Source organism: Zalophus californianus, chromosome 2 (genome assembly GCF_009762305.2).
Source record: "Zalophus californianus isolate mZalCal1 chromosome 2, mZalCal1.pri.v2, whole genome shotgun sequence".
NCBI classification, from domain to species: Eukaryota; Metazoa; Chordata; class Mammalia; order Carnivora; family Otariidae; genus Zalophus; species Zalophus californianus.
The window spans coordinates 62931991-62947063 of record NC_045596.1 but is presented as its reverse complement, the minus strand read 5'-3'; the positions used below and the strand labels follow the sequence as shown (position 1 = coordinate 62947063).

Genomic DNA, 15073 nt, shown 5'->3' with positions numbered 1-15073 from the left:
TGACCTGTGACCTGATAATCCCTAGCACACACAGTTCAGTGTTTCCAGATGGAAGTGCTGTAATTTCCCTTTACATTGATCGCTAAAAATATGAGAAATGTGGCTTCTTTATTTGGGTCAGAAAGAGCCAAATAAACTAAATGATGCCTAAAAATATACTCACACAGAGAAATGACTTATTTTCTGTCATTGGGAAATAAGCCATTCAACAAGTGAATCTGTCAATGAAGCTTTAAGCACCAATCCCTCCCAGTTTTAAAATTGCACCTTCTATTTTTTCACGTAAGTCATTCTCATTAATGTACTTCCTTGCCTTTTTAAGCAGAATATACTATGGGCAAATTAAATAGTTCTTGATGCATGCAGGCTATGATTATGAACATCTATTACTGCGTTGTGCTGGAACACAGTGATGCATGCCCTCGAGGTAATCAAGGTGGGTCTGTTCCATTCGTGCTAGTACTAAATGAATGTAGAGTCCATGCTGTTAGATTTTATACCTCACAATATCATTATTCTGTTTCTTCCCGGCTTGCTGGTAAGAAGTTAAAGCTGCTTCTTGTAATATTTTTAAAAAGGTATTATGCTGATCTGCTGGATTCTGAATCTAGATAGCTAGTTTCCTATGCACAAAACAGGCTCGGTGCTCAACACCCATGGAGCAAGGGCTGGAGTCCTTAAATTGTCTTGGGATAATTATTTGCAACCCCCTGCCGCCAGCCCCCTGAACATCTTTTCCTTACTTTCAGGTTCATACTGACATAGAGCAGTGATTCTCCAAATGTGGTTCCTGGGCCAGCAACGGTGGCATCACCTATGAGCTGGGGGGGGGGGGGGGGGATGCAAATGCCCAGGCCTCCCCAGCCTCTGCATAGGGTAACTCTGGGGTTGCTGCTCAGGAAACTGTGTTTTCATGAGCCCTCCAGTTGAGTCTTACGCACACTAAAGTTTGAGAATCACTGTTTAGAGAGCAGGAGCTTGCCAGAAATTTGACTTCTAGACTAGTGAAATACTCCTCTGCAGGCATTCCAGGTTAACGTCAAACCATGTTAGGAAGGCTTAATAAGAAACCATCTGGAGAGAAGAGAAGTAGAGGTGGGGGGCAACTACCCTTTCATGACTCCCCACCTTTGCCCATGCTCTTCCCTCTGGCCACAGTGAGACTCCCACTAACCCTTCAAGTTCCAACACAAATGTCACCTTCCTCGGCCTTTCCTGCCTTCTCAGGCAGAATTCATTGTTTTGCCCCATGGACTTTCTCAGGGTTTGCCCCTTTCCCTGTCCCAGCATTTTAAATTGATTGCCATTTATCATCTGTCCTCTCTGTCTCCCATGCAAGGCAGGGGCTGTGTCTCACTCACCTTTACATCCTTTGTCTCTGGCACAAACATTTGTTGAGATAAATCTAATTCGCAATAAACAAATCTGAGTGCACGCCATGAAAGGCAAGATGGGGGAAAGGACCCGTGGTTTTCTGGAGGAAAACATGGCCACGGCTACATGGATTTCTGGCAACTAGGTCCAAATCGCAGGCACCAGGCTGGTCACAGACACCTTTAGTCAAGGGCCTCTTCGTGGGAGCTGCTAGCCGCATGCCAATTACAGCCAAGCACTGGCACTCAGGGGTCTCGCTGCAGAGGCAGTATCATGCTAACCTGCCAGGAGCTGTCTCAACTGCCGGTCACCACGGTCTCAGGGGGCCTGTGGACACGACACGCCTTCTCGCCTCTCCTTCCGTGATAACCAGCAGGGGCAGTGGGGGGTCCAGGGCAGATGGTGGAGGGGGAGGGATGTTGAGGAGAGGGTCACAGGCAGACCAGCATGCATTTCAATTCATGTCATATCCTTAGAAGGAGCTGAGCCATCAGCTGTGGTTCAGCTAAACTGCAGCTGCCTCACAACGGAAGGACAGGCATTTTTTATTTCCTTGACATTCAGTTCTGAGTGCCATCCAGAAGCCCTTCCTTTCCCTGTTGCTGGCACTCCCGATCCCCTCCCCTGCTCTATTTCTTCTCATAGCACTGATGTGCCTCCAAACATCTTACACAGTCTTCTCCTCTATTAGGCTTCCTATCTGTCTCCCCGCACTGGGATCTAAGGCAACGTGAAAGTAGGGGTTTCTATTTGTTTTGTTTACTGATACATCCCTAGTGCTTAAAAAAGTGCCTGGCACACAGAAAACGCTCAGTGGATTTTGGAGTGACTGAAACCTTCCTTCCTCCCGTTTCTTTGAAATGGATCCATTCCTCGTTAGCCCCCACATGTCCAGGTTTAATTGGAGGCAGTTTCCTCCCCCTCTCCCTCCCTTCTTGCCAGGTCCGGAACAGTTCTACAGCCCAGCGACTGCTGGTACCTGTTCCCGTGTTCTCGATGCAGCCATATTTGGGCAGAGCACTTAGCTTAATGATGGCATCTCTCTGGAGGTTGTCCTGATCATCAGCAGCAAAGAAATGGTGAAAGGAGAGCGGAGCTCTCCCTCCCTCGTCAACCTACGAAAGAAAAGATTGTACAGTCCTTGGGCGGTTGCACAGAACTACAGTAAAAAGAATGGAATTGGAAAAGTGCTGCCCGGGGTCACCTTCCAGCACCAATTCCACTTCTTTGAGGAGGCAGATCCTCTACAGACGAGATGAAGAATGTGCATGCTGCGGGAGCCAGGCGATCTTTCAGTGCCTCTCAAAGCTACATTCAGACACCACGACTTCTGTGTCTCCCTTCAAAGGTGTGCTTCCTTCAGTGATGGATCTGGTTATAAAGCAGCTCTGGCCCATTCTAATCACCCACCTCAGCACAGCTGCGTGGCAGGAGGGCCGCCTTTCTTCCCTATCAACGTTCCAAAGCCTGCAGCCCGAGGATGATCCATCCAGTCCTCCCTGGGATACTGCGAGGGTGACTGTCCTATAGGTGCTCCCACCCAGAATGAAAGTCCCACTCACCCCCTTATGGTATATGTTGATAGGTGTGCAGGAAGAAAGAGTTCCCTCCCCACACCTGAAAGTTAGTGCTTATCTTAAGGTTAAGGAGGAAAATAAATCCGTCTAAGTAAAAGCACTTGTCGGAGCTAACTTTTTCCTGCTTTTTATGCTAACTCTGCAACCTGATCCTGGTGTTTTTTTCCTAGCCTGCTGGACACGACAGAGCCACTTCACTCTGAACAATGCTTGGCCAAATGTAGGAAGATCTGCAAGGTACAAAGTGGAAGGTCACCCTGACTCTGGGGATGGAGAAGGTCCAGATGGGTTCCCCAAGGTATGGAATATCAAAACCATTTGGAAACCACTCAGTTTTATGTATTTTTTAGTTCCTTGACAAAACCAGAAAAACTCCTGAGTTTTTGGCATTGTGGTATATACACAGAGCAGGACAAGGAGATTGAATTAACTTTTATGGAATCCCTACCATGTGTTGGTATGTACTGGGGGCTTTTAAATGGTATTTTGTTAATTATCAGAGCAATCCTTTAGGTAACAGGAATAGTTATATTTTAAAGATGAGGAAATTGAGGCTAAGAAAGATTATATCATTGGTCCAGGGTCACTCAGCTAGTAAGTAACAGAACCAGAACTTGAACTCAGGTCTGGGTAACCTCATGATCGGGACATAATCATATGCCCCCACCCTCTCCACCCCAAGGAACTGTAAATAACATTTATGGTGATAAGTATTGGCTTAAGAAGTGACTTGGGTGGGGGTGGGAGGGATGGGGTGGCTGAGTGACAGACATTGGGGAAGGTATGTGCTATGGTGAGCGCTGTGAATTGTGTAAGACTACTGAATCACAGACCTGTACCTCTGAAACAAATAATACATTATATGTTAAAAAAAAAAAAAAGGAAGAAAATAGTAGGAAGGGAAAAATGAAGGGGGGGAAATCGGAGGGGGAGACGAACCATGAGAGACGATGGACTCTGAGAAACAAACTGAGGATTCTAGGGGGGGGGGGGGGGATGGATTAGCCTGGTGATGGGTATTAAAGAGGGCACGTACTGCATGGAGCACAGGGTGTTATACGCAAACAATGAATCATGGAACACTACATCAAAAACTAATGATGTAATGTATGGTGATTTACATAATAAAATTAAAAAACTAAATAAATAAAGAACAAACTGATAGTTACCAGAGGGGAGCTGGGTGGGGGATGGGTGAAATTGGTGATGGGGATTAAGGACTACACTTGGGATGAGCACAGGGTGATGTATGGAAGTGTTAAATTACTATATTGTATACCTGAAATGAATATAACACTGTATGTTAACTGGAATTAAAATAAAAAGTTAAAAAAATAAAACAAACCATACCAAAAAAAAAAAAAAAAAAGTGACTTGGGGATATTGTCCATATCCCCTTATTTTAGTTCTTGGAAACATTAGATTTTTAACTCCTAAAAGATATATTCCATTTATAAATTTTACTCCCACTACTATACACACCTAAGCATGGTATACAAAATACTATCCACATCTAGCATTTATGTTTAGCACATATATTTTTTGATTAAATAATGTAAATATAATTATTTGATCTTCTGCATATATTTTTTTCATACTTTTTGAAAAACTCATGATTGAAAACCATGCATATCTTGGCACTACTGCCTAGATACTTTGGAGGAAGAACTTGGCAGCCGATTCAGGTAGAAATCCTGTATTTACATCAGAACAGATTCCAGCTCTCCACAGCACTCGCTGTTCATTGATCTGAGAATTGTTTACCGTGATAAGGTCAGCAAAAGCAATGACTGGAGGTGGATTCTCAACAGGAGTGATCATGACGGTAAAAATCTGATTGTCTAGATGGTTGCGGTCCATGTCGGAGACAGAGAAATGGAAGCCATCAGTAACCAGATTACCATCAGTCTCATACACAGCTGAGTACCTATAGAGGTGAGGAAAAGAATCAAATGAATGAGCTACGTGACAAGCCGGGTAAGATGGCTGCATCTCTGTTTAAAAATGGGGCAGATTTTATTCTTTCGAGGGAGCTACTGGTTAGTTGCTTAAATATTTTAATACAATTTTTAAAAACTCTGTCAAGTAACACAAAGTATAGTTATATACCTAATTTTCTGGTTGTTGATGTCTTCCATTGTGAAATTGGAAACCTCTGAGAGTTCTTCCACCTCAGGTCCTGACACTCTTAAGAGAGCACCATACATGGGAAGAGAACTTAACTGAATCCAGATCTCTGAGTCGGGGGAAGAATCATCCTAATCGGGCAAATATGAGGGAAGATATGAACACACATTTGTAGGAATAAATACCTCCAGTAGTTAAAGATCATGGGTGTTTCCTTCTCTGCCAGCTGAAAAAGTCTCTTTCCCTTTGTGATAAAGCAACACCATCTCAAAGTGCATGACAATCCCATTATTATCACCCACCTAATACCTCTTTGATAATGTCTTCTTTCAAGAGTAGCTCAAGATAAGAGTGAGGAAATGCACTTTAGGTATGGGGCATAAAACAAAGAGATGCTCTATTGTTACTATAAGAGCCACACACAGTTGCATTTTTATTACATGCATCTAGTGAAGAACAAAACATGGTCAGAGATATAAGTCATCTTCCTATAAACACGGTTGTAGGCTTCTTTCAGGGTTTCAAAGGATGGTTTGCTTTTCAGAAACAGGTAAAATTCCATTATAACATATAATACAATGATAAAGAAAATTCTGTGAAACAGAAAGAAGGGAAGTTATTTAGCTTAGCCAGTGACTCACTTTAAGTAATATCTGACATGGTAAAAAATTTAGTTTAACAGGAGAATTTTGGAAATCTTATGGATTTCATTCCATCAGGACGGAACCTACAGATGCTCTACCTGCGGGATGACCAATCTTAACAAAGACAATTTTACTTTCCTTCTGCATTGCTTATTAAGAAATAAAATTAGCTTTCCGTGTTTCTATGCGGACAATAGTTGTGTGTCTTAATGAAAAATTTCTCCTTCCCTTTCTTTAAGAATATTGTGGAAATATCTAGGAGGCTGGCAACATCTTCTTGGAGAGTTTCCCTGAGTCATTCATCTTTTAGAGCAGTTGGCTGTGAACATGGGGGCACTTTGTACTTTACCACAGCAACAATGAAAATAAATATTGCATGGCCAAGTGTACTTTGAAATGCAAATTTCCATGGCTATGTTGTATAGCTGGTTGAAGTACGGATCAGGAATGTGCTCAGGATACCTGGTGATCTGGGGCAGAGGATTTTAGTCAGTTCTTGCTTCTACCCCTAGGGGCCTTTTTAAATAGACAGGTCGGAGCCTCAGTGCAAGGTCACAGAATTTTCCATATCTCCTTACATCACCTGACACTAGTAAGGAAGGAAACTCAGATTCATCAAAGTTGCAAAACTTCAGAAAATTTCTCCTAAATTTATACTTTAAAAGTTTCTCTATTTTTCCACATGGGTTATCAAATACAATATGCAGACTTCCAACAGACTACTTTCTAATATTACTGTGAGTACCCTCTGAGAGAGAATTTTTAAAAGACAGCTAAGAGTTCTAAGCTATTATCTTCTAGGATGGTGATAAACTATAAGGACAGAGCTCCTGGCTCTTGATTAGAATGAATAGCTTCAAAATTCCACACTGGCAAATTTGGCAAAGAAATGCTTCTTTCATGTCAGACATATTTATTTTAATGTTTCAAATCTCAAATGACTGCTGGGTTTGAAAAAGTGTGAAATAAGCTAGTTTTTTTTCTTCTGAAAATGCTATCATAATTTCAGAAAATAATTCATTTTTATAATTAAGGAAAATTACTACTTTGGCATTATCTAAGATATTATGGATGCAAAAAATCTCCTAAGAATGTAGACTTTGTTTTCATATAGTTTTCCTACCTTCTTACCCCTTTTGTATTAGTTCATTTTTCATTTTCTTTTTATTACTTATACATCTATTGACCCACCATTCAACACAAGGACTAGAACAGTGATAATTAACAGTTATGTATGTGTTCCTCCTTTACCCTGTCCTTGGGCCTCCCATCACCCTGGGTCTTATTTCTCATTTCCTTGAATTTCTTGATATTATTTGATATATTACTACAAAGTATTTTAGTTGTTTTTTAAAAAAACTTATGAAAAGAGAATTAGACTTTCTCTCGTGGGACTTACTTTCCTTTTTACTCAATAGTGGACTGCTAAGATCCAACAATATCGTTGTATGCAGCAACAGTTCATCTCTAGAGAAAGGATATCACCGGTTATACTAGCCTGTTGATGGGCATTTGTGATGTGCATATGAAAATTCCTCTTAGAGAGGAGTCTAGGAGTGGAATGGTTAGGGTATAGGACCACTCATCCTCACAAGAGAATGCCAAATTCTTTCCCAAAGTGGTTTGTTCCAGTTGACTCTTCCATCAGCAAAGAACCTTCTGCAGATCCATTTCCTCTCCAACATCTGGTATTTTCAGACTTTTAAACTTCTGCCAATTGAATTGGTATGATATGGTATGTAGTCTTTTTTTGCTTTCCTTGATGCCTAAAAAAGTGATTATCTCTTTTTATATTTATTGGCCCTATGGGTTTCTCTTCTGAAATTCCTATTAATGTTTCTTGTTCATTCTTCTACTGGGTTATCTTTTTCTTCTTGATCTGCAGAATTTTTTTATATTTTCTTGGTCATTTTTTGTTATATGTATTGCAAATATCTGTTTCCAATTTGTAACTTGTCTGTTTTCTGTATCTCTGGTGTGTTTTGGGGAATATAAATTTAATTTTAATATAGTCAAGTTTATTAATCTTTTCTTTATAGTTAGGACTTTTTGTTTTTAGTTTAAAAAATCTTCCTTTTCCCAATATCTAAAAATATTCACCTATATCCTACAAAGAACTGTAAAATTTCAGTACTTGATTTGCCCAAAGCTACTCTGTGTACAGTGTGCACAAGTTCTTTTTTTATCCATATGAATAACTCATTTTGTGCAGGTCTATATTTTAAATAGTTCCTACTGTTTCCACTGATCTGGCTTACTGTATCTGTTTTATACTACAGTCCCATGTGTAGATCTGTTTCTGGACTCTAGTATATTCCTGTGCTACATTGCTTTAAATAGTGCAGGTTTATAATAAATCCTGATATTTGATAGGGCAAGCCCCTGCCCTCCAATTATTCTTTTTCAGAATTTTGGCCCTTCATTCTTTACTGTAGAATCAGCTTATCAAGATCCATAAAAAGTGCACTGGGCTTTTGACTGGAACTCAACTGAATGGAAAGACAGTCTGCAGGAGAATTGATATCTTTTTGCTACTAAATCTACCTATTCATGCATATGGTACGTCTCATCATTTATTGGGTGTTTTTAAAAAATGTTTGTCAATTAAGTGTTATAACTTTCCCCATAGAAGTACTGTCTAGTTTTTGTTAGATTTAGTCCAACAGACAAGATTTTTATAATGCTATTATAAGGGGTGTCATCTTTTTAGTTACATTTCCTGGTTATTTTTTGCTTATGTCTAGCAATCCTATTGCTTTGTTGATCTTCTATCTGAGCCCTTGGTAAATTCTCTCTTTATTTCTAATACTTTGTCAAGAGATTCTTTTGGATTTTCTTTAGTTGGGCATTGTATCAATTTTCCCTAGAAATTACACATCTTTTGTTACATTTATTCCTAGATATGTGTTATGTGATGTTATTAGAGATGTTATCATATTTTGAACTATTGTATTTTTGGCTGGTGCATAGAAATGCTGCTAGCTTTTTAAGATTAATCTTCTATCTTCCCCGCCCCAACTGCAGATGAGAAAACTGAGTCCTAGATAGTTAAGTACCCTGTCAAGGGTTACTACGCCAGTAAGTGTTTAGCCTGCTTTAAAACTCACCCATCTAACTACAAAACATCCCTCCACTACTTGTTTACCTGCAGTGCATAGCAAACTGTATAGGAAACCACCATTAAGAAACAAATCACACAGAATCCCATTTTTGCCTTTTGTCTCTCTTGACACCATGTCACCCTCTTGCAGTTAACGACACTCTAATTAAAAACAGCCTCACCTGCTCCTATCCTTTTACATTCTGTTCCATTTATGACCAGCATTTCAGATGGCTTTTCGAAACTGTCTGGGCGTTCACTGCAAACTCATTAACTATGCATATCTGGAAAAATTTTCCCCATGACACTAAGTTCAACATTCTTCTACAACCCTCAGAGAAAGTTAGTATATAGCTTAGCGAAGGCTTTAAAATATGCTATGCCTTCAGCAAGCTAGAATAGTCCTTTTGGAGTCTTTCTGCTCTAGTGGGTAAATTCACATTCAATCAATTTCTGAAAATACATGTTCAGTTGCCAATGGGCTCACATTTTGATATGCAGCTTATAATATGCAGTTAATGGGCAGGAACTGCTCCTGGAGAGCTATTTTGGCCTGTCAAACATTTTTCAAGCCTTGGTGATCTATTGATTAAATCTGTATTCATACATTTTTATGAATTCATGAGTTTCATAAGATTCAAAAGACCATAACCTATGGTAAAAATCACCTATCAATTAGGACAAAAAAAACAAAATCAAAGCTGTTCTGAAACTATACTAGACCCATGAGAAGAATCAGGGTGGAATGCAGTTTCCCATAATTTAAGAAAAGACAATTTGAGGGGAAAATCTGTGCTAAAGCAATTGAAGCAATTGTTCCCAGGCCAATGCTTTATCTTACATGTTACTATCCAGGACTAGATTTTATAGCCAGACTCTTTAGTCCAGAAAAGGATTACTTAAAACTATATAGTATTGAAAGAAAAGAAAAGAAAAAAAAAAGATAGATAGATAGAAAGAAAGAAAGAGGCCAGGTCATTGGTTGGAATTTTAACATTGTTAAGGAAAAATTCAATACTAAGAATGATTACCATTCAGAGAACCATCCATATTTTCAAGGTATTCGTCAAAACTATTAAGTTTACATAGAGAATTCGTGTATGTTTACAACACACATAACTGAAAAATAAAATTAATTATCCTCATTATCCTCAGCTTCAGAGGTAGAATCAAAGAAAGGAGAGGAGTGTAATTAATCAGGGTCACTTCGCAAGTTAGGGTCCTAAATACATGGCTTCTGTTGGGGCATGGGATGGAGGGTGAGTCAGTAATCTTGCCTAGGAAACCTGGCAGAGAGGCATTGCCAAAGGAATGTGCCAGCATTCTGTCTAGAGCGGGCCCTAAGACCAAAGCAGGTGAAAGTGGGCTTCCTCTCAGTGGGCCATGAAATATTATTGTGTATTAGCCATGAATCAGGTACCTTCTCCTAAAATGCTCTTTCCTGAAACTTTCCATTTGAAATATTATGGATGGAGCTTAAAAAATGGGGACTCAGGTTTTTCCAGCATGGGCACTGTTCCCTGTTGACCATCACCCAACCCTACACAGTCTCATTGTGTTTCTGTTCACGTTCTGTTCATTCACTTGTCTGCTCATGAGACACTAGGGGCCACCAGAATAAACAATGGAGTAGAGCTACTGGGGAGTTGAGAAGAAACTTCCTTATATGGCCACATACCTGCTGCCCTGAATATTCAGCCATGGCATTGCTTTCTAGTCAAGCCCAGGGAGAGGGTACAGTGAACAAGAAGACACAGTGAACAAGAACTTACAACATAAGCGAGGTGTGACCTGGTGATCACGGCTGTGCTTTTCCTAGCAACGGTAATGCTCTGCGAGGCACCAGCAGCCAGCTGAGGCCCCCGGGCCTTCGACAGGGACACCGCCACTTTCACTTCCACAGTCGTGGCGGACGTGCCATCTGTGACTGAGATCTCCATGCTGTCTTCCCGGGCAGGGGAGCCATCGTGTAGATACTGCAGAACATTTTTCTCAATATCTTCATATGTGAAAGTGTCACCTTTCGAGAATAAAACAAATTGCAAAACCAATCACTTCTGGGAATAACGCTTTTCATGTATATAACACCTTTGTTCTCGGGTTTCAAAGTACATATAGGATCATAAACTCTGGGAGTTGTAAGTTAATTAGTCCAACCACCCACCCAACCTAAGATTCCCTTTACGCCATTCTTGAAAAGGGGTTATTTAGCCTGTCCTTCAACATGTCTCAAGGTGGGAGGCTCACTGTTTTACAAGGCAGCTAATTCCACTGGAGATAGCTCTAATTTTGTTTATGTTCTTAATCATAGTGAGCTCAAATCTGCTTCTGTAAGGTCCAGTCATCATTCTTACTTCTAGAGAATAAAGGCCAAGCCTCTATTCTTTAGGATAACCTAGTCTTGGATCTAATCTTGACACTGAAATTTTTTGGAAAAAGTTAAGAAAATAAATCATGCCTGATGAATCTGTAGAGGTCTTTGTTTTAGGTGAAAATATAAGGTTTTTCGAAATTAAAAAATATCTAAAAATTTAAAAACATACTTGAAGTTACAAATCCAAACTTTGCAGGTCTAGAGTACTAATTTGTGATAGATTTCATAGATGTGTGAAAAAAGTCTCAAGGTCATATAACTTTGGGAAAAATAGGTTTAAACAAAATTTAAAACTAAAAATTTCTTGAACTGCAGGATTTATTAAATTTTAGAATCTTCAATGTAGAAATATTAAAGCATTCCAAAACTGGTCATGGAACCCCCCCTTTTTCTTAAATTTTATTATGTTATGTTAATCACCATACATTACATCATTAGTTTTTGATGTAGTGTTCCATGGTCATGGAACCCTTTTTATAAGAAATGCCTCTTAGTGTCATGGGCCCCAAGAATTCCAGAGAGTACAACTGAAGAACTGGTCTTCTTGGGTGTTCTACTCAACTCTATTTCCTGACAGATTATTGGCTCTAATAATTGGTGTTATGAATGAGACTAAAGAATTTATTCATTTTCTGTCTTTGTCTTCTAAGCCTTCTCTTTTGACACTGTGTTATTGTGATTTACTGGTGCTAGTGGTATTGTGCTTTAAAAAAAAGTAATAAAACTAATGTTTTCTAAACATCTTTAGGTAGTATATATTAGTTATACAAATATAGGTTAAATATAATGTTAAGGAAACTGGGTTCTGACTGGTAATGCTCCTTAAATAGTTCCCTTAGGATGCTAGAAGTTTATTCTGATGATATTTCTTGTGTTTGGTAAATTTTTAAAAATCTGCCTTTGTGACTCCCAAATGCCTATTGGTTGTTATTCAAATTCTATCTAACTTCAAAGTCAAAGACTTGCCCCCCTCTCTCTGCAGGGATATCCAAAAGAATGCACTATTACATGCCATTAGGAATTATATAAAGGTTTTGAGAAAGTACAGATTATTGAAATAAGCATATAGCATCCCAAAGTGACTACTTTGAAAGAGATAATATTCACTTTGACATATACGGGCTAACTATTAAACAATTAGATTTAGCTGTATTTCTTGCGCTTTTCTATACTTTCTAAACAATCAACATGTATTATTTTTCTATAATTGGAGAAAGTACAAGAAATATTATTTTGGAAAGCTGGTCACATGACCTGTCACAGTGTTACATCACAAAGAGACAACTTAAAAAATGTTTTCATTTTTTATGCATGAAGATACATGCAGTTTATGCTATCAGATTTTCAGTGCTAAAAATACTGTGAAGATTAACATAGCAAACTAAGGAAGACAAATTCATCTCCATAACCACAAGAAAGCGGCACCTGACACTTTGTATGAGGTTGTTCTAAATGCATTTACTCCAGATAAATCAACGGATTTCGACCAGTTTCACCTACAACTTGAGGAAACAGCCTCATTGTTTTGGGTTGTGGGTGGTGGCGCAGAGAAAGAAGTCCCAACTATTTCAGCCAGTGGACTAAGAGCTAAAAGTTCTTCCTTTCTAAGTATCTCCTCATAGTTTGTCCCACGGAGTTGCTTTACTTCTTGTCTGAGACATAAAACTAGAGCAAGAAACCCTCCGAGCAGGCCAATAGCAGAGGAAGCAGCTACCTGTGGCCATGGGCCCTTGGAACTCGGCTGTGTACTTAAGGAGCACACCATGCTCTGGAGGTTTCCGGAGCTCAAAGAGGAGGTCTTCAGGTACTATCTCGGTATCTCTTGCTGCCAGCTGAAGTCCTGTAGTCAGGAAACAAATCATGGTGACAGGATGTGTACATTAAAAACTGTATGCCCTGCCTACATTAAAGCTACAGAGCAGGCTGGAAGCCACGCTGTGGGCAATCTGATGGTTATAAGAAGGCACTGTTGAATTTCAGTCAACCACAGAAGAGTGAAAACGGATGATACAGTCAATTCCCAAACTACAAGTAGTTAACTTAACTTCCAAAAGTTAACTTATAAGTAGGTAGTTCTGAATTAAGAACACCTTTCCATACAAATGAGGGCACGGAAGCCGACATATAGGTCAGTCCAGTCTTCCAGAAAATGCTCCCAGAAACTGTTTTTGCTTTTCATTATTTATTCCCTTCTTTTTCTGAATCTACAAGAGCCAAGCTGTTTTAACAATGGCTGCTAGGGCCATCACAGAAGTGAGAAAGAATAGGGTGGAGCGACAGTTGTCTTTGTATATGTGGCTTGTTTAGAAATTGGATGATAATTAATTTCAGGCCAATACTCAGGGGCAGAAACTGGATAAGGATCTGTAGAGCACAACTAACAAAAATCACAGCATCCACTGTTTGCTTTTAAAACATACTTGGTGAAAGAATAAAGAAACTCCTAAAGAGTAAGTACACTAAGAGGTAAATAAAATCACGTACAGAATAACCAGGCCAACGCCTCACAGCTTCTGAAGGTTACTGTGATCTGTCATTTCTCCTGTTACTCTTTACCTTCTAAACAGAAAACACGGGCAGTTACTGAAACTGCTCCCCTCCCTTCTCGTCTCTGCTCTCCTTTGTTAATTTTCTATTTTAGCGACGGCAACAAATCAAACTCCTGGAGGCTGGAAAATACATTCTGTGTTGTATTCCATCACTGAACACTGGCCTCGGAAAGCTCTATTTCCTCCTCTCTGTGCTGCTTCTATTTGCATGGAAATGGGCAGAGGGAAGGGTATAGGTGAGAACACATATACCTTCTGGAACAAGAGGTCACTCTTTCTGGGCAATCATCAAGAGGTTTAAACAGGGACTGCTACTGAAATACGGTTCCATTTCCAAAGGCATGTTTCTTTTAGGCTCAGTTCCTACCTATAGCAGCGCTGCCCCCTGGGCTGACCTCAAGCAGGGGAGCTGTGACCCGGAACGCCGGCAGGTGCTGATCAGTGGGAAGCAAATGAATGGTGAGGACCATCTCTGGACTTGTGTGAGCTCCATCTGAAACTAGAAAGGACAAACACACACATGCACATCAACGTGTAGTCTGGTCACCATCAGGCTGCTTCCATAAATATGTAGCCAGAAGCTTTTTTAGATTACCTTGACACTTTGAAGAGACGCTTACAAATGGAAAACGTAAGCAAGCAAGGAAGATACTGTGAGCTCTTCTCACAAATCTTTTTCTACTGGATAATGAAAAGGCTAAAGGACCATAATAACTATGTCACTCTAAGAAGCAAGTTTCACAACAAGGTGATACTGGTAAATGTTAGTGGAAAGGAAAGTAATATAAAATCTGTACTCTTACATGATGCTGATAAAGACTTTTATTTATGGGGAGTGCCTGGGTGGCTCAGTCAATTAAGCATCTGCCTTCAGCTCAGGCCATGATCTCAGGATCCTGGGATCGAGCCCCACACCGGGCTCCCTGCTCCGCGGAGAGTCCGCTTTTCCCTCTCCCTCTGCTACTCTCCCTGCTTGTGCTCTCTCTCTCAAATAAATAAATAAATAAATCTAAAAAGAAAATTAAAAGACTTTTATTTATGGAATTATTTTTTGATTTATTCTAATGTTTCGGAAAAATATTTTCTTTCAAGAGATCTTGTTTAGAAATGACACATCCATGTCTCATGAGGAAATAACTTTTTAAAAAGGACAGAAAATACCCATACAAGTATCTTGGATGGCATTTGTTGGGAAGTAAGCAGACTCATTTGTTTTTTACCTGATCATTATACACATCACAATAAATGGAAGATACCTTTGTGAATAGAACAATGACTTTAAGATTTTATTTCCCTGGATTATCTGACATCCAAGTGAACACTGATCA

General features: G+C 39.7%; 1 protein-coding gene across 1 annotated transcript in view; it reads right to left on the bottom strand.

Annotated features, from left to right (window-relative positions):
* FRAS1 (Fraser extracellular matrix complex subunit 1) overlaps positions 1–15073 on the bottom strand; it is a 403423-nt gene that overhangs the window by 83238 nt on the left and 305112 nt on the right. The window contains 6 exon segments of the mRNA XM_027599032.2: positions 2354–2489; positions 4716–4878; positions 5061–5209; positions 10595–10842; positions 12911–13036; positions 14113–14244. Coding sequence (XP_027454833.1) covers positions 2354–2489; positions 4716–4878; positions 5061–5209; positions 10595–10842; positions 12911–13036; positions 14113–14244 — 954 coding nt within the window.